Source organism: Lacerta agilis, chromosome 3 (genome assembly GCF_009819535.1).
Source record: "Lacerta agilis isolate rLacAgi1 chromosome 3, rLacAgi1.pri, whole genome shotgun sequence".
Lineage (NCBI taxonomy): Eukaryota > Metazoa > Chordata > Lepidosauria > Squamata > Lacertidae > Lacerta > Lacerta agilis.
In genome coordinates, this window is record NC_046314.1 from 70,144,216 (window position 1) to 70,169,984 (window position 25,769).

Here is a 25,769-nt window from a genome sequence, read left to right on the forward strand (position 1 = left end):
GCTGTTGGCCGATTCTGCAAGGAAGCAACAACTTTGGCAGGGCCTACTTTGCCAGGGCTATGCCAGGTCCCTGGGCTAGAAGTACTATCATTCCTTGGGAAGTATTTCCTGTGGCACTTCCAGTCCTAGTGCAAGAGCTGCTGGAGGAAATTATGCAGCACAACCCACCTGTGATCAACGGGCCTTACGCCTAATAAGTGATCTTGAACACGGCAATACTCTGCCCATGTACGGAGAAGGCAGCCACGCCGATTTTCCATGGGACCAACTCCCAGATAAGCATGTACAGGATGACCTATTTCAACACTACCTTCTCAAACCTTACCTAGTCAAAACAAAACAAAACAAAACAAAATCCTTCCAGTAGCACCTTAGAGACCAACTAAGTTTGTTCTTGGTATGAGCTTTCATGTGGCAGACCAACATGGCTACCTACCTGTAACTTACCTAGTTAAATACTGTGGGTAACCCTACTCTCAAACTGCTGTCCTAAACACAATTTCTGGGGAGAAACCTCCCGTGCTTATTATAGTGGGGCTTACTTCCCGGCAAAAACTTACATAGCAATTCGCTGTGCATAGATTTTCCTATTATTCCCATTTTAAACATGAAGCATTGCAGGTGGGTGACCCGGACTTGCCAAAACTCTCGCAGGCAGAGAAGACAGGGTTTATTTCAGCAAGTCCCACCCTGCTTTTCTTTATTTACATTTTTTTTTTGTTGCAAAAAAAAAATGTAATTATATACATGCACACGCCTAGGAAAGCTGCAATCTTCCCTTCCGAGTCCCCAGAGAGCACCGTGGCTAAACAACAATTAATCCCTTCACGCGATTGCCATCCTCCCCAGCGCCTGCCTCCGCAGCCCGCCGCCGTCACGCACAAACCCAGCCCCCTTCAGCCGCCACCCTTCATTGTTCTTGCCGCCACGGCAGGCTACCGCGCGGCTCTCTACCCGTCGTCGCTTAGTTCAAACCAAAACGCCCTCAACTGCTAATTTCCCCCTCACACGGGGGGAGAGACAGAGAGAGAAGCGGGAGGAGGAGGAGGCGCGAGCACCGTGCGCTCGGCCCTCTTTCGGCGCGCGCGCTCGCCGGGCTGTTGACCTGACACCCGAGCATTAGAAGCACAGAGGAGGCACGCACGCGCACGCAAGGATGGGCGGGGGGAGGAAGAGAGCGGCGTTTGTGACGCGCTCGCGAAAGAACGGCTGAGCGGCCGCGCGCACGGAACGGTGTCTCTCCCTCTCTGTGTGTGTGAGAGAGAGAGAAAAGGCGGGGAGGGAGGAAAGGAGACAACCGGGGCGGGGAAGGAGGCGGCGGCGGCGGCTTTCCGCGAGGCGGAGGACTGAGAGACGCTACCGAACAGGAAGCGCTGCCACCGAGCCAGGAGCCGCTCCGCGCTTCCCTCAGCAAGCGAGAAGAGGGCAAAGTCTGGGCTGGTGAGAGCGAGGAGGGGCGGCACCAGCGACCGGATTCCTCCCTTCGGACCCCTCCGCCCCCTTACAAATCCGCCGGGAACTCCGCGCGGCCCTCCCGCCGTGTAGCTCCTGGCTCCGGGAGCCCCGGAGGGCTGCTGAGGAGGATGTCGGGCGGCGGCAGCGGCAGCCGGGAAGAGGAGCGGCGCAAGCTGGCCGACATCATCAACCACTGGAACGCGAACCGGCTGGACCTGTTCGAGATCAGCCCCCCCACCGAGGTGAGCGCCCGGCCGGTCGGCATTCTCCCCTTTCTCCCTCCCCGGAGCCGAAAGCGATCAACGTCTCCACACGCAGCCCCGCTTTCCTCCACACGGACACATCTCCCGGCCAGCTACTGCCGCCCCCCCCTTCCCTTCCTTTCCTTACGGAGGTGAGGCCGGCGGTGGCGGCGCTTCCTACAGACGCCTCCATCCTCGCGGAGGGGAGGCTCCGCCCCCTCCCGAGGTGAGGGACCCGGCAGCCCCCCGCTCGCCCCCCCCTCCGGGAAAAGCGATCCTTCACTACAGTATTGCCTTCCGACCTTACTCGTGCCCACTTCACTGGCATGATCACATGGAGGGAGATTATGTCCAGCGCCCCCTAAAATCCCCTTTGGATGCGGAGCTGGGAGGCAGGCAGGCAGGCAGGCCGACCTGCACGGGCCCTCATTTGCTCTGGGCGACGAGATAAGCCTCCCGTACCTGCACCCGCCGTGTCTCCTTTCTTTTGTAAAGACCGTATCCCTCCCCCCGCCCCAATCTGACTATATTTACACCCTGCGAGGAGGAGGCGCTGCTCTCGTTTTTCTCTTTGATATGAGCTCCCCCCCCCCCCGCTATGTCTTGCAGCTCCTACGATTGCACCCCCAGCCCGGCAAGGTACGGGGCTCGCCCACCCCGCCCCCTTCAGGACTTGGCTAAGCCTTTCTTTCTAGCGATTGCTAGTGTTTGCTGAACCCTCCCCGTCATCCTCTCTATCACTACTGGTCGTCGATTCCCCCCCCCCCTAAAGTACTCCTTTGATTCCAAGTGGTCTAAACAGGCTGCCCCATTTGCCGTGCCCTGAAACATCGTGGCTTAGTTTAGGAGGAAATGTCGCAGGGGATCGTTTGTTTGTTTCTCTGTGTGTGTGTGTTTGGCGGGGAAAACATTGGCGTGTATCGAATAAGAATAGGCTTGTTGTGTAGGAATCCAGGGTGAAAGGGGAGGGAGGGTTATCAGGGAATTACTCTTAATTGAAAGGGATGGTGTAGTGTAGAGATCAAGACATGGAAAAGAGATGTAATTATTATCATCTAACCGAATTAAAGGAGTACAAAAATCGTTAATTTATCCGAACCCGTTTTGGAAACTAACCTGTAAAGAGTGTTGCATATGTCCACAAATAATTTTCTTAAAATGAGCTGCTGAGCTTTAAAAAGGGGAGGGGACCTTTCCTTTGCTATGATATTAGCAGAATGGTTTTGAAAATGCTCATAAAACTAGTATTATGAGCAAGTTTCACAATTATGGGAACAAGTTCTACAGGAAAAACTTAGATTTCCTACTAAAACTTTTTTTTTAATGAAAAAGATTGGATACTTTTAAAAAATTTAATAAGTTAAAGCCACACCCCATCAGGTTGTTGTCAACATTCCTTTTGGCTGGTCAGTCTGTATGCTTGAGTTAAGTATGAAAGGTGCTGTGGGGGGAAGTTTTGATAGGTAGATTGTTCTCTGCTGGCAAAACAAGACTGTGCTCTCAGCTTATTGGGTGGAGGCTGATCATGTGCCTGTTCCCAAGGAAAAGGAAATTTACACTTCTTTTGGCTCCGGTTAGTCTTTAGTTGTTAACAAAAGCCCAGTGATGAATAATTGATTTATTTTCTTTTGTGTTAAATAGTTAACATCTAGAGAGAATGATTTCAGATTTATTTTATAAGATCTTGAACTCATTTTAGCTTTAAAGGAAATACCCTTATGTTCCCTTACACATTTGTGCAGTGTTTAAATTTACATTTTATGTAATATTGAGCCTTCCATGGTCTTCTGCTGAAATAAAAATGTGTGTGATCTATCTCCATTTTAAAAAGTGTTAGCATTAATATAGTTGGGAGTGGTTTGTTATTAGAGTTCTTTTTATACCTGATCATTTGGCTCTCCTCATTTTATGACAGCTTAGAGTTGTGCAGTCCCGTTGTTGATAGCTGCCAACATAGGAGCTTGAAGATCCAGTTGCCTTAGATCAGCTATTCAAATCTATTGTGATATTCCTGTTCAAATCTGTTTTAGATAATGGGACTGGTACAACTAGAAAAATGACCTGTCAAATTGGCCAGGGCTCAGTCATTTGTAGACTTATTTTGATGCTTATCTTACTACACATAATGCTAAAACATCTATGCTTCTGACTGGAGCATTGAGACCTACATGTTCCTCTGATGGCTTCTTAGTCTAATTTCATTATTTATTATTATGGAGCTTGTTTTAAGCTTCATCTTTAATGCAATATAATGCCTTTTTATCAACCTTCCATGTTTGAATGAACACACACACACACACACACACAATTCCAGGTGCAGGCAGAACTTTGTTGTGGTTGTTGGGTGTGCCATTAGATGAGTTCTGGTGAACCTGACTGCCTTTGTGCATGTTTGAACTATTTTAAAAAAGCTTTGCTTTGGCAATACAGAAATGTTTCTTGGATGAGTGTGCCCAGTAAGGCTTTCTTCCACCTGAGCCATGTTCTGACTTTCTTCTCATTTCCTCAAAACTGCCATTTACACACAAGCCTTGCACTTCCTCACAGTGGTTCCACCATCTCCTCCTGTCTGACTGTGGTGCAGGAGTGTCTCCATCACTGTGGTAACTGGACTGCTCATTGTGTATCCCCTCTACCTCCTTCCCCACAGCTCTCATTTATTTATGCTCTAGTACACTTTGATATGTCATGGGTGGTATAATTGCCGGTCTGCTATGGGCAAACATCATGTATCCAGTTAATTGGGCATAAGTTGTGAAAATGGGCGTGTTGTGAAAGCATAGTTTAGCTGAAATATCCCAGATAGGTGTCGGAAAGGTGTTTCAGAGAAGACTCCACAATTACATTCAGTGCTGAATTATTTTACAGAAACAACTAAGTTATAAACTGAAGTAGTAACAATTTAGTGATTAATACTGCATGCCACACTAAGGTCAGCCATGGTGAATTGTTTACTTTGGTTGCACCTAAGAGGTCAATTTAAATTCTTCCCTCTCCCCCTACCCCCCAGTGCTGGAGGAAGCAAACCATAATCCCTGGATTTGTGTTATGTCCGAAACAGGATGTGATGGCCTGGGATTCAGACTCGGATGCTGAACCTGAGGAATCCCAGCCTGCACAGGATTCCCCGCCTCCAGAACCAGGTGAGCCAGGGACAGGGCTTGAGCCTGAAGGGTCCTCACCTGTGCTGGATCCTCAGGTGCAGGCATCAGCGGAGTCTGCTCTGGCTTCTGATGGGGTGGAGGACCCATTGCCTGCAGGTGCTCCACACCCAGCCTTGTCAGAGGAAGCTGAGGTGGCCCCTGGGTCCGGTAGCCCACTGGCCTCTCCTGAGCTCCAGAGATTCAGGGCAGAGAGGCGAAGGGTACTGAGTGCTTGCAGGAGGAGTACTCACCTCCAGGCCAGAAGGAGAGGCGAGTCTCCAAAGGATCGGGGTCACCCTAAGCGTCAGGGCAGATAAAAGCCTTCCAGCCGCAGCCCCAAGTTGCGTGAGCAACATAGTTGCTAACACGCTTCTGACTGCAACCCTGTTCCTGCTTCTGCCCTGTTCCTTGCCCTGCTCCCTGCCTTGCTCCCTGCCGGACTGACCCCGTTGGACTCCTGGACTTAGGATTGGACTAGACCTTGCTTTATGGACAAACCCCTGGGGCCAGCACACAGGAATTCACTCACAAGAAACAATGATATGTAGCCAAGGTTTGTTATTGGCGTACTGTTTGCAGCTTGTTGGCATGAAATAAATCATGATCCCAGGTACAGACATGGCATGAAGCCAGGGAATCATGCCCTGTTTTCTCTGTATACTAGTAAGGAGTGAAAGAATATTCTTAGGTGTCATCACTATAAACTATTAACTCTGATGTGCAATCTGGGGCAGTGCTCTTCAACTTTTCAAAGTGTTTTACAAATACTACCTCAGTAATTCTTGCAACAGTCTGAAAAGCATAATTATCTGTATATTGCAGATGGGCTGAGACTGAAAGTGGCTTCCCTAATGCCTCTTAGTAAGTTCACAGCTGATGTATGGTTTGATGCTATTAGGAAGTACATTTGACTCACAATAATGACTACATAATGTAGCTAGATTCCTTTTATGGGAATCACTTCTGTAATACAGTCATACCTCTGGTTGCGTTTGCTGCGGGTTGCGTTCGACATGGGATATGAACGCGCCGAACTTGGAAGTACCGGAACGGGTTACTTCTGGGTTCGGCGCTTCGCGCATGCGCAGAGCATCAAATCGCGTGGCACACATGCTCAGATTCGGCGCTTCAGGTTGTGCTCTTTTCATGTTGCGAACGGGCCTCCGGAACGGATCCTGTTCGCAACCAGAGGTACCACTATATATAGTTCATAAGGGCCCAAATTCTGCATTGCTTTTTATGCTATCTTTTCATACATTCAGTTACAGCAGGTAGCTGTGTTGGTCTGCTGTAGTCAAAACAAAATAAAAAAAAATTGCTTCCAGTAGCACCTTAGAGACCAACTAAGTTTGTCATTGGTATGAGCTTTCGTGTGCATGCACACTTCTTCAGATACACTGAAACAGAAGTCACCAGACCCTTATATATAGTGAGAGGTATATATACAGTGGTGCCCCGCTAGATGAATGCCTCGCTAGACGAAAAACTCGCTAGACGAAAGGCATTCGCTAGCGGAAGGCTGCCCCGCAAGATGAATTTGTCAATGGGGCTGCCTCGCAAGACGAATTTTTTTTTCCATCTAGCGAAAACCGCTATTTGCATTGGTGCTTCGCTAGATGAAAAAATCGCTAGACGAAAATACTCGCAGAACGAATTATTTTCGTCTAGCGAGGCACCACTGTATAAGGGTCTGGTGACTTCCATTTCGGTGTATCTGAAGAACTGTGCATGCACACGAGAGCTCATACCAATAACCAACTTAGCTGGTCTCTAAGGTACTACTGGAAGGATTTTTATTTTTATTTTTTCCCATACATTCAGTGATTGACTTTCTTGTGAGAGTTACGGTATTACTTGACTGGAAAATGAAGTGTGTGGATCTGTATAAGTCAGGAGCAGAAAAATGACAATCCAAATTCAGAATGAACAGGGGTTTTGCCCTCAGAAAACATGAGAGGCAAAATACCGTAAGTAGAATTCCTTGAACGAACCCCAACGAGTGTCATATGTTGCTACAGTTTGCAACCTGCCCTGCCCTGCTTCTACTTTAGTACCTTTTTTCTTTGGCCAGTCTTTTTTCTACCCCTGAGTGATCCCAGACAATCAGGAATAGTTTGGGAGTGTGATAATGTCGTAAAGCGAAACAGATCTAGGCATGTAGTGATGTGCTCCCAGACCCAAAAAGGTTGTGGAGCCTGATATAAGCAAATATTATATAATTGAATAAAGATGTCTTCTGGGAGAATGCTGTTGTGCTCAGGTCTTGCTTGTGTGCTTCTTAGGGCATGTTGTTGACCACTATGAGAACAGGATACTAGACAATAGGTGCCTTTGGTCTGATCCAGCAAGACTCTTGTGTTCTTATGATATGAATACTTCCTTTATATGCCATAGGTAAAGGTAAAGGGACCCCTGACTGTTAGGTCCAGTCGTGGACGACTCTGGGGTTGCGGCGCTCATCTCGCTTTACTGGCTGAGGGAGCCGGCATACAGCTTCTGGGTCATGTGGCCAGCATGACTAAGCTGCTTCTGGCGAACCAGAGCAGCGCATGGAGACACAATTTACCTTCCCGCTGAAGTGGTACCTATTTATCTACTTGTACTTTGACGTGGTTTCGAACTGCTAGGTAGGCAGGAGCTGGGACCGAGCAACGGGAGCTCACCCCATCGCAGGGATTCAAACCGCTGACCTTCTGATTGGCAAGCCCTAGGCTCTGTGGTCTAACCCACAGCGCCACCCGGGTCCCTTTTCCACCCATGTCCTATCCTGCCTTTCCCTTTCTCTCATTTATTCTTCTGGGAAAATGTGCATGGCCACTCAAGAAGAGAATCCTGGTAGTGCTATCTGATTGTGAGAATGAGGTCTATAGAATTTTCACTATTGTGCTACATTACATTTTTGATGTGGGTATGCTTGATCAAATAGTTCAAGCATATAAATTGAAATTTTTTTGGGAGAGGGGAAATCACAAGTATATAGTTGCCTAAGGAGAAACAGCTTGTATTTCATAAATGTTATTCATTCATTTTATAACATTTATGTACCACTTAATGGTAAAAAAATTCCACAGGGTGGTTTACAAAAAGAACAAAACAATAAAATTATTGATAAAAGCTGTTCAAACAACTATTTGAAACCTTCAAAAAAATAAAACTCGCAATAAACTAAATCACACCCTCCCTGCTGTATTTAGGTCTGGCTTCTAATTATTTGAAAGATTCTTCTATGTGTATTTGGTCATATGGGCTGTACAATTTATTTGTCCTTCACGTGAAGGTTAATAGCGGTGGGGCTACTTTTTGTATGACCATAAAACTTGCACCTAAGTATTTTCAGGAGTTGTTGGCGACCTTTGTTTACTGGAAACTTTTTCACATTCCCAGAGCTCTGTGTGTGATTTCACTTTGCTCTGAGCAGTGAAGCCATTGAGGAACGCCCCTATGGTTCAAGCCAGGGCTGATTTAAGATGTAACAGCCATAATCAAGAGGTTACAATTGCCATAATTAGTTGCAGAACCCCAAGTCTTATCTAATGCAAGCTACAAGGGTACATTTGTAAGTTAGCCATGAATCAAACCACCCCTTGTGAAGGAATGGTGTCAGCTGGTAAGCATACCCCACCATAATTGAACTCACTACTCTTTTTGCACATCCTGAAAAGTCCAAGCTCACCACTCTTTTATCAAGAGCAAGACCACCTTATTAAAATAAGGTTTGAGGAGTGGAAATGCTCCTATGACGGCTTTTGCTGTGTGGCATAGCATGTAATTGATGTCACTTGGGATGTCTCAGAAACACTACTACATAGGTAATGATACTCTGGCCCAAACCAGAGGAAAGGCTGTAGTTCCATGGTAGAACATCTGCTTTTTATGCAGAAGGTCACAGTTCCAGTCCCTGGCATCTCCAGGGAAACCCTGGAGAGCTGCTGCCAGTCAGTGTAGGCAGTACTGAGCTATATGTACCAACAGTGATTCTTTCTAAAAGGTGGCTGCTTTTTATGTTGGATTTCTGTGAAAAGGCCTTTTTGAGAGTGAGGTAATATGATAGGTTTTTCCTATAACTAAGGGTGCACCACATCCTCATTTGTTTAGCTTTTTGGAACCATCCCTGAAGTCTTCTTTGTGCCATTCTTTCAAACAGTCTACACTACAGGAGTTGGCTTTTCTCTCTCATCTTGGTTCTACCCCTTCCTTCCTTGTCTCCACATCCCCTCCCAAATTCTTTGCTTCTGAAATATGTTCCTTGTTTTGCATCAGGAGTAGGCAGGACACTCACCAATATCTTTCTAAAAGGGGAGAAAATGTCCATTCTTGTGCTGCCACCCTTTGGACCTCTTGTGATCATGATGATCACAGGGTCTGGGTTGATGATCTTTAATATGATTAGCACTGATTTTAAATATACTTTTATCTGTTGCACCTGAATTGTTTTATGTTTTTGCTATTTAATGGGTTTTTAAAATAAATAAATATATATTGTAAGCTAGCCTGAGCAATGCAAATACATAGAAATAAATTGAAAGAATGGGGTATACATTCTATAAATAATAATAAGGTAAAGGGACCCCTGACCATTAGGTCCAGTTGTGTCCCACTCTGGGGTTGCGGCGCTCATCTCGCGTTACTGGATGAGGGAGCCAGAGTACAGCTTCCAGGTCATGTGGCTAGCATGACTAAGCCACTTCTGGTGAACCAGAGCAGCGCACGGAAACACCGTTTACCTTCCCGCTGGAGCGGTCCCTATTTATCTACTTGCACTTTTTGGGGTGCTTTCGAACTGCTAGGTGGGCAGGAGCTGGGACTGAGCAACGGGAGCTCACCCCGTCGCGGGGATTCGAACCGCCGATCTTCTGATCAGGAAGCCCTAGGCTCTGTGGTTTAACCCACAGCGCCACCCGCGTCCCTTAAATAATAATAAAGTCATCTCTAAAAGTAAATACTTGAGATTGTCCATGGCATTTGCATCATGTAAGTGCCATACCAAAGATTGAAAGAGGAATACTTTTTATTGTATTCCATATAATAAGCAGTACATTATACAAAAGAGTCCATCATTTAACAGTCTGATTATTTGAATCTATGATCTGCTTTTGAATATTGCATATGAAGTAAGAGGATGTCTTGTATCCCTTGTGCTAGATCTGAAAGTGTGCTGCGATTTTCTTAAACACCACAGTCCTATTTTCTGCTTTTGCCTCTTTCTATTGTGTCATTGTATAGGCTCCTTGGCCAAAGAGATGGGCACAAGACTGTTCTCACTAAAACTAATAAGTTTTTGGAGAAATGGGTTGATCCCTGCACCCCTCTGACCTGTTTTTCAGACATTGCTTTGCTGTTTACCTGCAGTAGCACCAGCTCATTCATAATTGTGCTGCTACATATTATGCCCCAAGATAACATTTCACTGCAAATATTATTAGTAACTAAGAAGTAATAGTTTGGTGCATTTGTTGATGCTTTAGTGGTCTGTATTGGATATATCACTCAGTTAATTCTAATATAGGGCAGTGTTTTTCAACCACTGTTCCGCGGCACACTAGTGTGCCACGAGATGTTGCCTGGTGTGCCATGGGAAAAATTGAAAAATTACTTTATATATAGTCAATATAGGCACAGAGTTAATTTTTTTAACATTTTCTAATGGTGGTGTGCCTCGTGATTTTTTTCATGAAACAAGTGTGCCTTTGCCCAAAAAAGGTTGAAAAACACTGATATAGGGGATGGTACTTTGGCCTTTTAAACATGATGGGGGGTGGATATTGGTTTTTTGTGTTATGTATATTGTGCTCTCATTTTGTTTTTTTATGTTGTGAACTGCCCTGTGATCTTCATATGAATTAAAATAAACAAGTAAGTAAGTTCTACTGAGTTTGGTGGGATTTGTTCTCTGAAATATGTGTGTAGGATACATCTGTGCAAGATTGCAACGTTAATCAAGTAATCATTTTAAATGTGAATATGAAGGAAACTTTAGCTCCTCTGAAGTAAAAAAGCACATTTGTAGCAGTCACCACAGGCATGAATGTCTCTTTTACGATGGTACTTGTCATTCATAGTGTTTATATGTAAGTCTAATACAGTAACAGCTTTTTAAAACAGGCAGCAGATGTTTATACATTGGGACACCCCTGCATATCAATCAGATGTTGCTGTTTTTAAAACTAGGCTAATCTAACTGATTAACCACTGCATACAGGGATAATGTGTGATTCAGATACCTATTGTTACTGGCAAGCAGAAACTTCTACAATTGCCTGACACTCCTGAAATTGTTGGGCAGAACAATCCTAATGGAGTGGGGAGGGGAAACCTGTCGCCAAGCAACTGCCAAATCTGACTTGTATTTGCTGGGTGGATGATGAGGGAGAGTGGCTAAAGAGAAAATGAGGGTCCCGTCTCCAGGGCTGGCATATTTTTCCTTCTATGTCAAGTGAATAGGAGCCCTCAGGTCCAAAGCCTCCCTAGATCTACTCCTGACGTACCCTTTTAATGTTGAGGAGGCGTCTGGAGGTGGACCTCCCTCTCTCCCTGTGGACAGGTAGATCTGCAATATCCTTTGGCAGCTACAAAGGGTCATAGGATTGTGTCCCGACTGATTTTTAGTAATTATTCATTGGAAGGATCACACTTTGTAAGTATTTATGGATTGATGCTAACTGATGCTTCTTTTTAAGTGAATTGGTAATCTATGAAAGGTAACATATGTTTTAGTGGTTGGAATATTAAAATTTTGGGGCTTAGAAATCAAGGAACTATTGCACTTATTTGTTTACAGTTTTCAGTGTGGAGATTTTTGGAACTGTATCAGAATCATTTGACCAGTGTGCATACCTTTTAAGGTATGGTATACTTCACTGATTAACTAAGAAGAATAAAATGGGAAACCTTAAGAGATAGTAAGATGCCAGTGTATCTGAAATGTTGTATGTGCTTTGCTGTAGTTTATCTATCAGAATAACCTTCCGTGCCATAATTTTGTTCACAATTTTAGTTGAGATAACTTAGGAAAAGACAGGTATCAACTGATTAAAAAATGTTTACCCAACCTTAAATTTTTCACTAGATATGGTGATTGCTAAGCTTTTGGAACGGAAACATTATGCTCGATTCTTGGAATATATCTTTAGCATCTCTACATAGTGATTGAAATCTTGGCTGTATATTGTATTTATATCATAGCCTGTTCTGACACTAGATCTTAGAACACAAGTAACAGCAATGTGAACAAGACAAAAGGATCCCTCATACTTCAGCACTGTGAAAATTCTTCAGCAGGTAGTACCTGCTCCACCTACCTGAGCTTGCTCCCACTTTGTTTTTTCTCATGCTGCTGCTAAGATGCATAACAATCATCTTGAAAAATATGCATTGGTTTTTGTACTAGTTTATTATATCAGTTAGAAAAAGCTTTCACAATTCAGTCTAATATAAACATGTTAAATTTCAAATTTATTAAACAAAATCCATGGTCCTCCTGTCAAACACTTTGAGTAAGACAGCTTTCTATGTAAAATAATAAACAATGGGGGAAATATCTGACTTCAGGATCAAGCAAAGTTGATTTATTAGTTCAAGGATGTGATGTGAACCATGGGCTGTACATCATCAAAGGTATTAAATAAGATCAAGATATGTCATCTTGGATCTCATTAGGGTCATCTGCTGACACCCCGCCCCCTGGTAATCTTTTACTCCTATTTTATGGCATCCAACTACCTGAGTTCTGTAGTATGTTGATTTCTCAAATTATAAATAAATATGGGTTAGTCACGGTATAGTATTACTGACATTTTCAATTAGTAAATGATCTTACTGCAGGGGTAGGGAATTTGTTCCAGCTCAGGGGCAAACTTCTCGGGGCCACATGCCAGAGGTGCTGGTTTTGCCAGAAGCAAAATGGGTGAAGCAACAAATAACAGGTTTTTAAAATCTTTGTACAGTAGGCTAGTTTCTCTCTCTGTCTCTATAAGAGGTGGAAGGGATAATTGTGGGGCAGCTTCAAAGAACAGTACAGTCATACCTCTGGTTGCGTTCACTGCAGGATATGAACGCGCCAAACCCGGAAGTACTGGAATGGTTTACTTTTGGGTTTCAGTACTTGCACATGCGCAGAAGCGCTACATCACGCTTTGCACATGCGCATAAGTGGTGAATCGCAACCTGCGCATGCGCAGGTGCAGCGCTGCAGGTTACGGATGCTGCGGGTTGCGAATGCGCCTTCCGCACAGATCGCGTTCGTAACCCGAGTGTCCACTGTACTGTGAGAAACAGTTTACTTTGAATGGAAATTGCTTTCCCAGCAATTAGACTAAAAATATGTTTTAGCTTTTTCAATGCTTTTTTGTCTTTTTGCAGGGTGGGGGAGTGGTCTTCAACAGGAGTGCTGCTGGGACAGGAAGGGTTGGACAGTTCTGGATCTAGCCCTTGGACTCAAAATGGTATCCCACCCCTGTTCTTATGCATGAATATTTTCTTGTGGCAAAATGCATCATAGCTGTTACCTTATTTTTTTGTTGAATATTTATGAAAGAAGAAAAACTTTTGAGAAAGTAGTTTTGTCCTGAATAACTTAATAGTTAGCTTCTCATTTGGGTTGATAATTTCAAAGTTTGCATTCTGTTTTGCCACAATAAACTGGCTTAGCAAATTCCCTATAGAAGGTGGCTTCTGTGGTCTCTGATCTGAAGGAAAACATAGACCCATTGAGTGTTATCTGTTTTAAATCTGAGCAGCTGTTTTGATTGTATTATAAAAGGAGGTAAGGTGATGACTCATACGACCCAGAGAGGTGTTGTGAAAAATAGTTTCTGGTTTGGCCTGTATAACAGAAGGTGGGGTAGGAAACAGTGTAATGAAGTACGTAATAACTTTGAGACTGGTATGCTGTGATGCTGTAGATCTAGAGAACTGAGAGACTGATGTATGGAGATGGTGTTAACTAGTTTTCATTATGATAATTTTAAGATTTCTTAACAGTAAAGCATTTTATGAGTAATGCTCAAATACACACTCTCCTTGATTCTTGAAAGTTTAATGTTTGCTACTTTTTGATTCATTGCTACCACCTCTTTCAAAATAAATTGAAGTGTTATTAATAGCATGCTGAGGATATCCATTTCATCTGAATAAGGAGAGGCAGTGCAGGTGCTGAACCAGTGTTTGGAGACAGTATTGCGTTGGTTGCCATTGGCATTTTTGACCTGGCTTAAGGTGCTCATGATGACATATAAACCCTACATGATTTAGGTCACCAATACCTGAAAAAACACCGCCTTCCCCTGTGCTTGCTTGCCTGTTAAAATCTGCAGAGGAGGCACTCTTCATGTCCCAACCCCCCCCCCCCCCGCATTGCAGAGGTGTGGAGGAAGGCTTTCTATTTTGTAACCTCTTTACCATTTTCAAGGGCAGCCCCTGATAGAATATATTACTGTAGTCTAGATTATCCTTCCTATTCTTGGTGAAGAAGCAGCTTTTGTTGTTGTTTAGTCGGGTCCGACTCTTTGTGACCCCATGGACCAGAGCACGCCAGGCACTCCTATCTTCCACTGCCTCCTGCAGTTTGGTCAGACTCATGTTGGTAGCTTCGAGAACACTGTCCAACCATCTCTTCCTCTGTCGTCCCCTTCTCCTTGTGCCCTCCATCTTTCCCAACATCAGGGTCTTTTCTAGGCAGTCTTCTCTTCTCATGAGGTGGCCAAAGTATTGGAGCCTCAACTTCAGGATCTGTCTTTCCAGTGAGCACTCAGGGCTGATTTCCTTAAGAATGGATAGGTTTGATCTTCTTGCAGTCCATGGGACTCTCAAGATTCTCCTCCAGCACCATAATTCAAAAGCATCAATTCTTCGGAGATCAGCCTTCTTTATGGTCCAGAATCAGCCTTAGTTGCCCTAATTTCTTGATTGAGGGTGAGACATGGGGAATGTTACTGTTCTTGATTTTTCTGTGGCTTTTGATACCATTGACCATTGCATCTTCCCAGACCCACTCTGTGAGTTTGCTATTGGAGACACTGTACTGTAGTGCAGTGTTTTTCAACCTTTTTTGGGCAAGGGCACACTTGTTTTATGAAAAAAATCACGAGGCACACCACCATTAGAAAATGTTAAAAAATTTAACTCTGTGCCTATATTGACTATATATAAAGTAATTCTCTTGAATAGGAATCAAATAAACACAATTTTTCCCACGGCACACCAGGCAACATCTCGCGGCACACTAGTGTGCCGCGGAACAGTGGTTGAAAAACACTGCTGTAGTGGTTGAGATCCTCTCTGTAGGGGCAAGTCTAGAGAGTAGCATTGGGAGAGTGCTTATTGCTTATTGGCTACTGAAGCCATATTGACTTGTAAGTGACAAATATGGTTCATGCAGCACCCACAAGCTACACGCCTGCTTATTTAGGTGAATGCAACATTATCTAGATCAGGCTGTTCCTTCAAGCCCCAGAGAAAGAGTTGAGTGTCACCATTGTACTGACATCACCCCAGGTTCTCTGATAACTACTCCTGGTGGTTTCATATAGATATTATATGAAGACATGGGAGACAAAATCAAACTCTCTGGGACAACACATGCGCTCCCATGGGACATAATATGAACAGGATGCAACTTTAAATGTGCAGTAGTTGAAGTTGTTGTTTTTTAAATGGGGTTCAGTAGGTTAGAAAGAATCACTCTCAGCCAGGATTTAATCTTGTATGTGTCCAATAGTAAGTAAACTTTCATAATCCTTATGAGCATTCTGTGGTTTTGTGGCCTGCCTTTGTATACCACTGCACTTGAATTAATGGTTGAATAACCTGTTACATTCAGCAGATAGTTGTATTGCTACTCCATGGAATTGCAGACATGTTATAGAACACGTCCAACTCCCAAGAGACTGCGATCTACTCCCAGTATTAAAAAAAAACTGGCAGTGATCTACCCATTGTCATTGGTGGGAGGAGGAGCGTGTGTGGGGTGGGTGGGTGGAAGGGGAGAATTGCCCAGAGTTTCTGAGCTTTTTTTAAGGGGGCGGGGAGGACACGCCAGACTTGTTCAGCTTTCTTTAGGGAGGAAAGGCTTACCATTAACTGCGACATTAACAAGCAAAACATAACAATAAAGACAACTTACATCAGCAGCAGACTAAAAAATAATGCCCTTTTGACAATACGTTGGGACAAAGCGAGGGGGGCTGGGGGTGGAAACATTCATTATACAGTACATTGCTTTTAATCCCAAGATCAGTTGGATCCCACGATCAACCACAATCACAAATCACGATCACGGTCGACCGGTTGGACATTGCTGTTATAGAACAATAGACGTCTGTTCAAGGCTGTAGAAATAAATCTGTGGCAAGCTTCAAAATGATGCTATTTGTGCTGTTTGTGGCCTTCTGGTCTGGAGTGGAAACAGGTGTAAGAGAGGCTTGTGTGATTGCCCATTAAGAAGTGGCAGGTAAAGGGAAAGGAAGGGAGGCTCCTCTCGCTTTAGCAGTTATGGGCAGATTTGGCCTTTGGCTTTCAGTCAGAATACCCTGACCTAGTGATCTGAAAATGAGATTGAAATTCTTTCACTGCATATTATTAGAATGGATGAAACATATTTAAGATAACCTGCATTATTACTGATATGTCATGGTATTTCTGCCTGTGGAATGTGGTATGGTAGAATGTTGTTCATTCAAATTTTATTTAAGGCAATGTGCTGATTCATCTGAGGCAAGTGACAGCATTTCCTTCTGAGTATGTACCAGAGCTGACCAGAGTTGCCACACAGGTTTTCTTGTCATACACAGGATATGCATATATATTTATTCAGAGAAGTGTTGGTGAGTGTTGAGAGAAAATGGCTTTTTCACCCCCTCATCCCTTCCTGAACCCCTAAATAGGATGGGATATATCACAACAGGAGAAAGGGGGAGATGGTCAAAATTTGGGCAGAAACACCTTCCATGAACAGGCCATGGTGGTATTAATTATATGTACCGGTAACTTAATTAGGTGAATCTTAATGTGCTAGCCATAGTCATGAACAAGTGTTTCCTTGAGAAAATCTTACTTTGGTTCATTAGTACATTAAAAATCATATCCATGCAAATTATGACAAGTTTGTTAGCTTGTACAACTGAATTACTGTCTAAGCAATGAAGTGCTCAGGGTGGTTTATGTATGTAATTCTCTTTGTACAGTTGATTGCTTTTCTTTTTAGTTTTATTTATTTAAAACCTGCTGCCTTTCAGTTTAAATATTTTTCAGGCTAACTTAATAAAATAAAAATTAAACAAATATAACAAGATTAAATAGCGAACTATGAACTCCAAAATACCATTACAGCAGTGATTTTTAAAGTTGTATTGTGGTGGTTTGCTTGTTTTTTGCAAGCCGCAATACAAATGGAACATGTTGTAGCCTGCAAATAATAAGCAAACAAAGCAGTATAGTAAGCATGAATATAAATATACAAAGGTGTGTTGATTTGCTCGAGCTCTGTCAGATAATCAGCGTGCATAAGAAGTTGACTTTGAATTCATGGGCTTTACAAGCACAATCCTGTTGTCATTCCCGCTGGCATCAATGTTCAGGTTGTGAGCGCAGTGTCTTGTGTAACCAACTTGACATAAAGGTGGATCAAAAGACAGTTGGGCACAGTGGGCTCTTGTTTCTCTTTCCTCTTGACCAGGGTTTCCCTAACTTTGGTCTCCAGCTGTTTTTGGACTGCAACTTGCATCATCCCTAGCTAGCATGACCAGTGGTCAGGAATGGTGGGAATTGTAATTCAAAAACAGCTGGAGACTCAAGTTTTGGAAACCCTGCTCTAGAAATACCACAAACTGTAACCAATATTTGTTTTGTGGTTTGCAGCTCATGGTTTGTTTGGAGAAGACAAAGCACAAACCTGGGTTTGGATAACATGCTTGGCCAAACCATGGCTTAGCTTGCAGCAGTGCAGGAGGAGGATTGGGCCAGGAATGCAACAGCTGCAGTCTCTCTGGGATCCCTTACTGTCATATCAAGCTGTTTCTTTCTTGCTCTTTTTTGTAATCAGATGGCAGAAATGTGTGTTCAAAGCAAACATGGATAAGCTTAGATTCTTGTGATCCTTAACACATTTGTAGGGCTTTCATAGCAACCAAAGCACTGAATATATTATTGGTTTATGGAATATTTCATTGGCACAGTTTCTCAACAATACTGGTTTTTTGTCTCTCTGCAGACTATTGTTGCTTTCACTTGAAATTCATTTTCAAATATTTTAACATTTATTGCTGTTAGCCTTTCTGTAACTAAATCTGTACATACATTAAACTTTTGGCATTTAATATTATGAATTTTATGTATGTCCAATTTTAAAATCTTAATGTTATAAAGTAATGTAGCTCAACATGTCTTTGCTTTCAGTTTGATTAATGGGAAGAAATGTAAGTTCTCACACATAATTCTGTTCTGGGACATTTTCGTGGAGTTTCCCATGTTGTGTCCTGTAATGATAAGAAATGCTTTTGTAAGAGATACCCACAGTCCTTTGCTTCCCCCTTTGTCTGTTTTTGTCATATTTTCAGTAGCATATATGTTGTAATTGTTACTCCTGTGTTCTGTTGGGCATAATATTAATATATGTTATTGTTTGATAGCAAGAAGAAAACAGAAACATTACCTTCTAGATCATGGGTATGCAAACTAAGGCCTGGGGGCTGGATGCGGCCCAATCGCCTTCTCAATCCGGCCCACGGATGGTCCGGGAATATGCATGTTTTTAATGGGTAGAATGTGTCCTTTTATTTAAAATGCATCTCTAGGTTATTTGTGGGGCATAGGAATTCGTTCATTTTTTTTCTTCCCAAATTATAGTCTCGCCCCCCACAAGGTCTGAGGGATAGTGGACTGGCCCCCTGCTGAAGAATTTTGCTGACCCCTGTTCTAGATGCTAGCATTTAGCAGGGGGGAAAGGTGGTCCAGTGATAAAATGGGATATAGTTAACCCAAGTTCTGAAGAAGGGTTAGGCAACAAGAAGATAAGTATCCCAGGAGAACTGTAGGCTATTTCTCTATTTAAAAGGTAGTTTTTATATACAGTGGTACCCCGGGTTACGTACTTAATCCGTTCCGGGTTACAGTACGTAACCCGAAAAGGACGTAACCCGAACAATTCGTTCTGTGCATGCGCAGACTGAAAAAACCTGCGAAAAACGCTCTGCGCATGTGCAAATTGTGTGCGCGTCAGGTTGTGCTTCCGGGTTAGCGGAGTTCGTAACCCGAAAAGTACGCAACCCGGAGCGTACGTACGTAACCTGAGGTACGACTGTAAGCCTGAATGTGAGGGCTTGTGTATCCTTTCATAAGGAAATGGTAGACCTGCTGACTCTGACAATTCATTCTTGTCTTAAGTCTATGTCAGACTACTTTTTAATGTATCAATACACTTTTATAGGCATTGGTAATGATTGTACTACTCACATTGCAACTGAATTGCCAACCACACTGTCAGTACTCATCTTGAAATTTGTGTTGAACAGAGTCTAATGTTATATGGGAGCCACAAATCTGGAGAAGGTGGAGAAGGACTCTGAACTCCAGATGGGACCTGTGAAGTTAGGGCTTGGCTCAGTTCTGTTTGTATCCTGTTTAACTCTGCTTGGTGGTGGTGACGGGTAGTAATTCTGGTAGTGGTGGAACACAGTTGAGAAGGTGCAAAAAACAATCCTTACCCCAAATAATGGGATTGGAAGTGGGAGGTAACAGACTCATGAAGTTTTCAATGTGTGACACTGTAAAGCGGATGAATGTGTTGTGATTAACCCCTCACTCTACCTGAGATGCATTCTTTGCATTATAGGGGTCCTTGTACAGCCCAGCTATCACAGTGTTAAGTCATTTTGCTTGTCTGTGTTTAATGGGAGATTAGACAACTTTATTGAAGACTAGTACTCAGTTAGCCTGTTAAATTAACGGGTGCTAGAACATATGTGGTCAAACATTTGTAAAAACAGAAAAAAGTGGACAACCATCCAGTCGGGCTTATCTCGTTTTTTTTTCCTACCGTAATAACGCGAGAGCCGCATGACATAGCCAGCTCTGCGCATAGCGTCCCTGTTGCCCTAGCAACATTGGGAACACGCGCAGAGCTGACCAAGCAGCTCTCGCTTGACATCGCTCACCCGCCACCACTTGTAACGGCCGCTGCTGCTTAGAAGTAAGTCCACGCGAGCGCGCACCCGCCGCGTGCCCGCGCACACCCGCCGCTTCAACAGTTTCGCCTGGCCGCCCGAAGTCTCTGCGCTCCAAGTCCCAATGGCTGTCCGTGGGGCACATACGCAGTAGCGCAATCCCACGGACTGGACGCAGAGACACTTGCACTTTATTATATTTGATAAAGCTATCAGTGACTACTAGGAACAAGTGGGAGAGGAATGTTGCCTTCATGTTCTGCTTTTGAGCTTCCCATGTGCATTTGGTTGGTCGCCGAGAGCAAAAGGGTGTTAGAGCAGAGAGTCTTTTTATGATCTACCATGGCTCTTCTTTATGTCTATCTACCCAATCTAAAAAACCAGTTCCCAACATTTCATTGCACTCTAGCATTACAAAAAAAATAGAATTCAGAATAGTGCTGTCTAAATAGAAACAGCCATTTTTTATTTTTTTTGTTATTGCTGTCCTTGGTGACCACTTCAGGTTTAGCCTCATGTACCCTTTCCCTTGCATGTCAATTAATGGCCGTCATACAATTTTATGATAAAGCGTTGTATTTAGGACTGGAAAATTTTGTGGCGAGAGCCCCTTCTTCCCAAGATTGGGTACTCAGCCTTCATTGACAGAGATTCCACAGGGGATCTTTCTGCGGAGGGCCCGAGTAGCCTTTACAATATGCAGAAGTTCTTTGTGTGTGCATGCAACTTAGCTATTGAAACAACAGGCATTTTGGGTAGTTCTTAAGACATTCAGATTGGAACCTTTGCTCATAACTCTGTATTGTATATATAAACATAAAACTTTATAACAGTGCTTCAGACAATTCCTAATGCCAATGGAGAAAATAGAACCATAATTTATGTGGAACTCCCTGCCAAAGGAGGTTAGGTTATCTCCTCCTTTGCTGGTGTTTAGTCAACTAGAAAGTTCTTTTATAAAAAAAAAGCTTTTGACTTTTGTGGTTTTAGGGGGTTTTATAGTCTGGCTCTCTTGTGTTCAGTTCTTGGATGTTTTGTTGTGGTGGCGATTTTTAAAAAAATGAAACATCATTGCTATGTTGTTGGTGTATTGTTTTAGCTGTTTGGGGCATCTCTATTCATAGAGGAAATGTGAGTTATAAATTATAAATGTTCAGCTTTTGCCACACCTTTTCTGTTGTGGAATGCTCTCCCCTGAGACTCTTATGTGCCTAGATCTATTCTTGCCTTTTAGAAAGTAGATGAAGACTAGGGCAGAGAGCCAATAAGTCTTCCTGCATTTGCGTATCTGAATTTGGTTTAGTGAATTGCAGGGAGAGAGATCAAGAGAAAGTATGTGCTTAGTTTCTGAAGAGCTGCTCACATGCCACCTCCTTTTCTCTCTGGCCCATGAAAAAATGTTGGCATTCATAACTTGAATGGAGTGGTGAGGACTAGTGGGAGGGACTGCTGTTAGTACTGCACTGTAAAACAGCACAGTGTAAATGATGATTTCTCTCTTTACTCCTGGAAGTATGTGGGGTATGTGGTAAGCAAATGGGGTAAGTTATGGAGTGAGCAAATTGGATGAGTAGATAGGAAGGTTCATTTCTTGATTATTATTTTTGCAAGGCTAACCAGTCTGTTTTTACATACAATTTATGAGTGAATCCCTTATTTATTTATTTAGTTCTCACTTTGACCCTCCAAGTTTCACAAGTCTCAGGAGGACTTCTGCCCCCTCCCCTCTTCTGTGCTCCTTCCCCTGGCTAGGGTACTACTCCTCGGTGGAAGGGGGCATATATGTGATTTATGTCTTGTTGCTGAGCTGCTGAGTTAGCACTTATGCATTAGTTTTATACTGTGGAGAAAATGTGGAGGTTTCCAGTGTACCATAGCAAGTAAGACCTAGAGATTCCTGTCATGACTTTTAGTACGTTCCTTGTTGCTTAGTGTTTGGATGTTCACAAGATACTTGTGGATTTAAGTAGGATATCATTATCCTAGTTACGATAAACATTCCTGTGAAACAATGACAGTCCTATGTTGTGCATGTATATGAACTATCTCGCATTCCCTTTATCAGATAATTCCCTAGAATTTCACATGGCAACTACTTCGATAACTTGAATTTAGGGCTCTAAAGGTTAAAGCTAGCACTTTGAATTGAGCCCTGAAGTGGACTGGGAGCCAGTGCAGATGATGAAGCACTGCCGTAATGGGATGATATTTATCGATCATGCTCAAATAATATGTCCACCTTAGTTTGGTCCAACTGAAGAGATTCTTGACTGTTTTCAGAGGCAGACCCACACATTATAGTAATCGAACTGGGAGGTTACAAGAACTGGGTGAACTCCAGCAAGCCTTTATTTGTCCATGTAGAGTCACAGTTGTTACATCAGCCCAAGTTGATAAATGCATAGTGCATTAATTTAAGAATGTACCGTAGCTATTGCAGAGCATATACCTTGGCTGTCTGAAGAAGATAGACTGCTTTGTGAGGGTAATGCTCCTTTAAGAGATGAGCTAGAAAGAACCACCTGAAATATACTAGAAGTGAAAGGATGTTGCCAGTAGCAGTCTGAGTGTGTGAGAGAACAACCCAGAAAGTTAACTAAGATGGATTGCTATTGTACTAAAGCATGTAACGAGTTTCCAGCATTGCTGAATAATGCAAGGATCTATTTTCATAACTACAATTTTTTTGTGGACATTCTAAATATTTTAGGATACATAATTTTGAAAATATAAAAAATAACCCTGCTGAAGTTTTTTCTCCTTTCTGTACTTACTCATGGTTTATGAAGCTTAGGATGATCATCATACAATTAACCAATTGTAATAAAACCTGAAGCAGTGGTGCAGTTAATACACTGTGTTTAAACACAGTCTATAAAGTCTATACTGTATACACCTTGTGTATTGTTTTCAAATAATTCAGATTTCATTCGTGAAATTTTACAGCATTGACTCCAGTTGAGTCTCCCTTGGGGGGTGGGGGTGGATTCCATAAGTGGGGATCATCACCAAGAAGGCTCTTTCTCTGATTGCCATCAGCTCATGTCACATGGGGAAACCTGAAAAAAGAGCCTGTGATGAAAATCTCAAGGTAAAGGCAGATAGATAGATATGGCAGAAGACGTAATTTGGAACTATTATGATACAGATCATCCAATTGTGGAGTCTTAATGTGATGCATTCACCATTAAAAATGTTGTTTATCAGTGAACATGCTCTTCATGAAAAGTGCTAAAATTTAAAACATTGCAGTAGTCAAGTTTCAAATGCAGCTCACTTGGAGTTATTTGTTTAAACTGTTTCTGATATAGAACTAAGCATATTTAAAATCAAAGCACTCCAATTTATATAGGTGTTTGGGTATGGCAAGAGTTATCTGCTATTGCAGTTAACTTGCTATTTCTAGTTGTAGGAAAAGTAAACATAAGAGACTATTTCCTCCTCTCATACACTCCCCCCCCCCCCTTAGAGTGTGTTGAATATGTAAGAATAACTTGGTGTGTTGGAGAGGCAAAATCATTGATAAATGTATAGAAATAAATTATTACATTAAAAAGCAAGTGAATTGACAAAATGTAATTGATTCTATTTTATTTCATTACAGGATCTGGAATTCCATGGAGTTATGAGATTTTATTTTCAAGACAAAGCAGCTGGAAATTTTGCAACAAAATGTATCCGTGTGTCTAGCACTGCTACAACTCAGGATGTGATAGAAACACTTGCGGAGAAATTTCGGCCGGATATGCGGATGTTATCATCCCCTAAATACTCACTTTATGAAGTGCACGTCAGTGGAGGTTAGTGTATTAAGTTTGGGACTACTCACAACTTAAAACTATAGCTATATTAATTGCAGAGAGCGAGGGAGTAAAATTTGGCTTAGAAGATTAAGTAATTTCCAATCACTGCTTGGCAGTTATGTTGCTTGGCAGTTTCCCTTGGCAGTTACATTGATTAGATACAACAACATTGTCAGTTAAAATGACATATTGAAAACTTGCAACATAAAAACATAACAAAGTCACACACACTCACAAATTACAATACAAGAAAATTGAGATTCAAAATGTAAGACCTCAAGATGTGGCCTCAGGAAAAAAAATCTCCCAATGCCTTAATGAAGAGGAAGATCTTGCATTGGTTTTTGAAGGCTTGTTCTGAGATAATTATTCTTTAAAGAAGCATGTCCACAATGCTGGGTTTACAGTAGTGTAGAAGGATTTTTCATTAACTGATGCCAGCTTTAGTCCACACAGTAATGATAATATCCTCAAGGATTAATTAATAGAATGCTTTTGAACATGGATTGTAAATTTCAGCTGCCTCAGAATGTGGTACCTCACCTCTTAAAGAGAGTTGGTATTAAGCAATATACACAACTACTTTCTTTCATTTGCACTGGCTACTGATTTCTCTCTAGGGCCCTGCTTGCTAGAAACAATGTGTAATCTTAATATAGTCATGCAGGAAAATAATTTCTACAGAAAGCTCAGAATTGCACATCTGAACAGAATAACCAATCATTCTTAGAAACAACAGTAGAATGAATGTTAAGCCAAACTCTGAAATACTGTAGTCCTTAATGCTCTCTTCCATTGACATATTTTTCTTCAGGCTGTAATATACCAAACAGTGCATGCACGTAAAGCGTACAGACATTGCCTTTAATAATTATTTTAAAGTATTTTACTCATTTGTGTATTTTTCTTTTGGAAATTATCCAAATTTTCTAGAAAAGAAAAACTGAAGTTTTTCTTCAGACTTCATGTCGGGATTTGATGCTAACATTGTATACCAGCTGATAGTTAGGAACTTCATTAGGTTTTCTGGGACTGCTTGTAATAGTGTTTTTTTGTGTGCACATCTGCTTTTCTGTGGGTTCTACTTACAGTGGTGCCCCGCTAGACGAATGCCTTGCTAGACGAAAAACTCGCTAGACGAAGGCATTCGTCTAGCGGAAGGCTGCCCCGCTAGACGAAAAACCCGCTAGACGAAAATTTTCGCAGAACGAATTATTTTCGTCTAGCGGGGCACCACTGTATTCTTGACTGGTTGGTACTGTTAAGTGTCTAGTGTTTCAGCTTTTAAGAAGTAACGTTGACATAAAATGCTTTAGTACTGTTTTTAATTTTTTTTATAATCTGTTAGATGTTGATGTCTAGATATCTGGAATTTGGTATCATCACTGTGTTTATGGCACTCCATTTTCTTACATTCTTGACTGGTTTAGGAATGTGAATATTGACTATGAACTAGTTTGTGTTTTGATTTGGTAGTGGATTGGATATGCCTTGGAAAACTGAAGCTGAATTGAGAGTCAGTATGGTCTAGGGAAAGTGCTGTTTTGTTTTATTGGTTTTAAAAACTGTTTCAGGCTTACAAATTTATCTTAATCTCTTACCTTAAAATTTTAAACCACATTCCCCACTTCTTTTAGAGATGTTCAAAAGTGTCTTACAAAATCTAACAGAACAGCCAGAATTTTAAAAAGCTATATTACATGTTCTTGAATTTAAATTGGATATTTACTAAATAGGATGCTTTTGTAACTACATATTGAGGGGACATATTGAGAAGAGAAGAATCCCTAGAAAAGACCCTGATGTTGGGAAAGATGGAGGGCACAAGGAGAAGGGGACGACAGAGGATGAGATGGTTGGACAGTGTTCTTGAAGCTACTAACATGAGTTTGGCCAAACTGCGAGAGGCAGTGAAGGATAGGCGTGCCTGGCGTACTCTGGTCCATGGGGTCACGAAGAGTCGGACACGAC

At 42.4% G+C, this 25,769-nt stretch overlaps 1 protein-coding gene across 20 annotated transcripts in view; it reads left to right on the forward strand.

The window, feature by feature from the left end:
• Positions 1 to 1,243: 1,243 nt before the first annotated feature.
• The window catches only part of AFDN (afadin, adherens junction formation factor), a 92,885-nt gene continuing 68,359 nt past the window's right edge, over positions 1,244 to 25,769 (forward strand). For 10 of the 20 annotated variants that reach the window (XM_033144191.1, XM_033144197.1, XM_033144185.1 and 7 more), the window contains exons 1-2: positions 1,245 to 1,697; positions 23,600 to 23,795. In XM_033144191.1, the coding sequence (XP_033000082.1) occupies positions 1,584 to 1,697; positions 23,600 to 23,795 (310 nt within the window). In that variant the 5' untranslated portion in view covers positions 1,245 to 1,583. Of the gene's footprint in view, positions 1,698 to 23,599; positions 23,796 to 25,769 lie in introns of all 20 variants that reach the window. The other 10 variants (XM_033144179.1, XM_033144182.1, XM_033144181.1 and 7 more) reach the window with 2 other exon arrangements.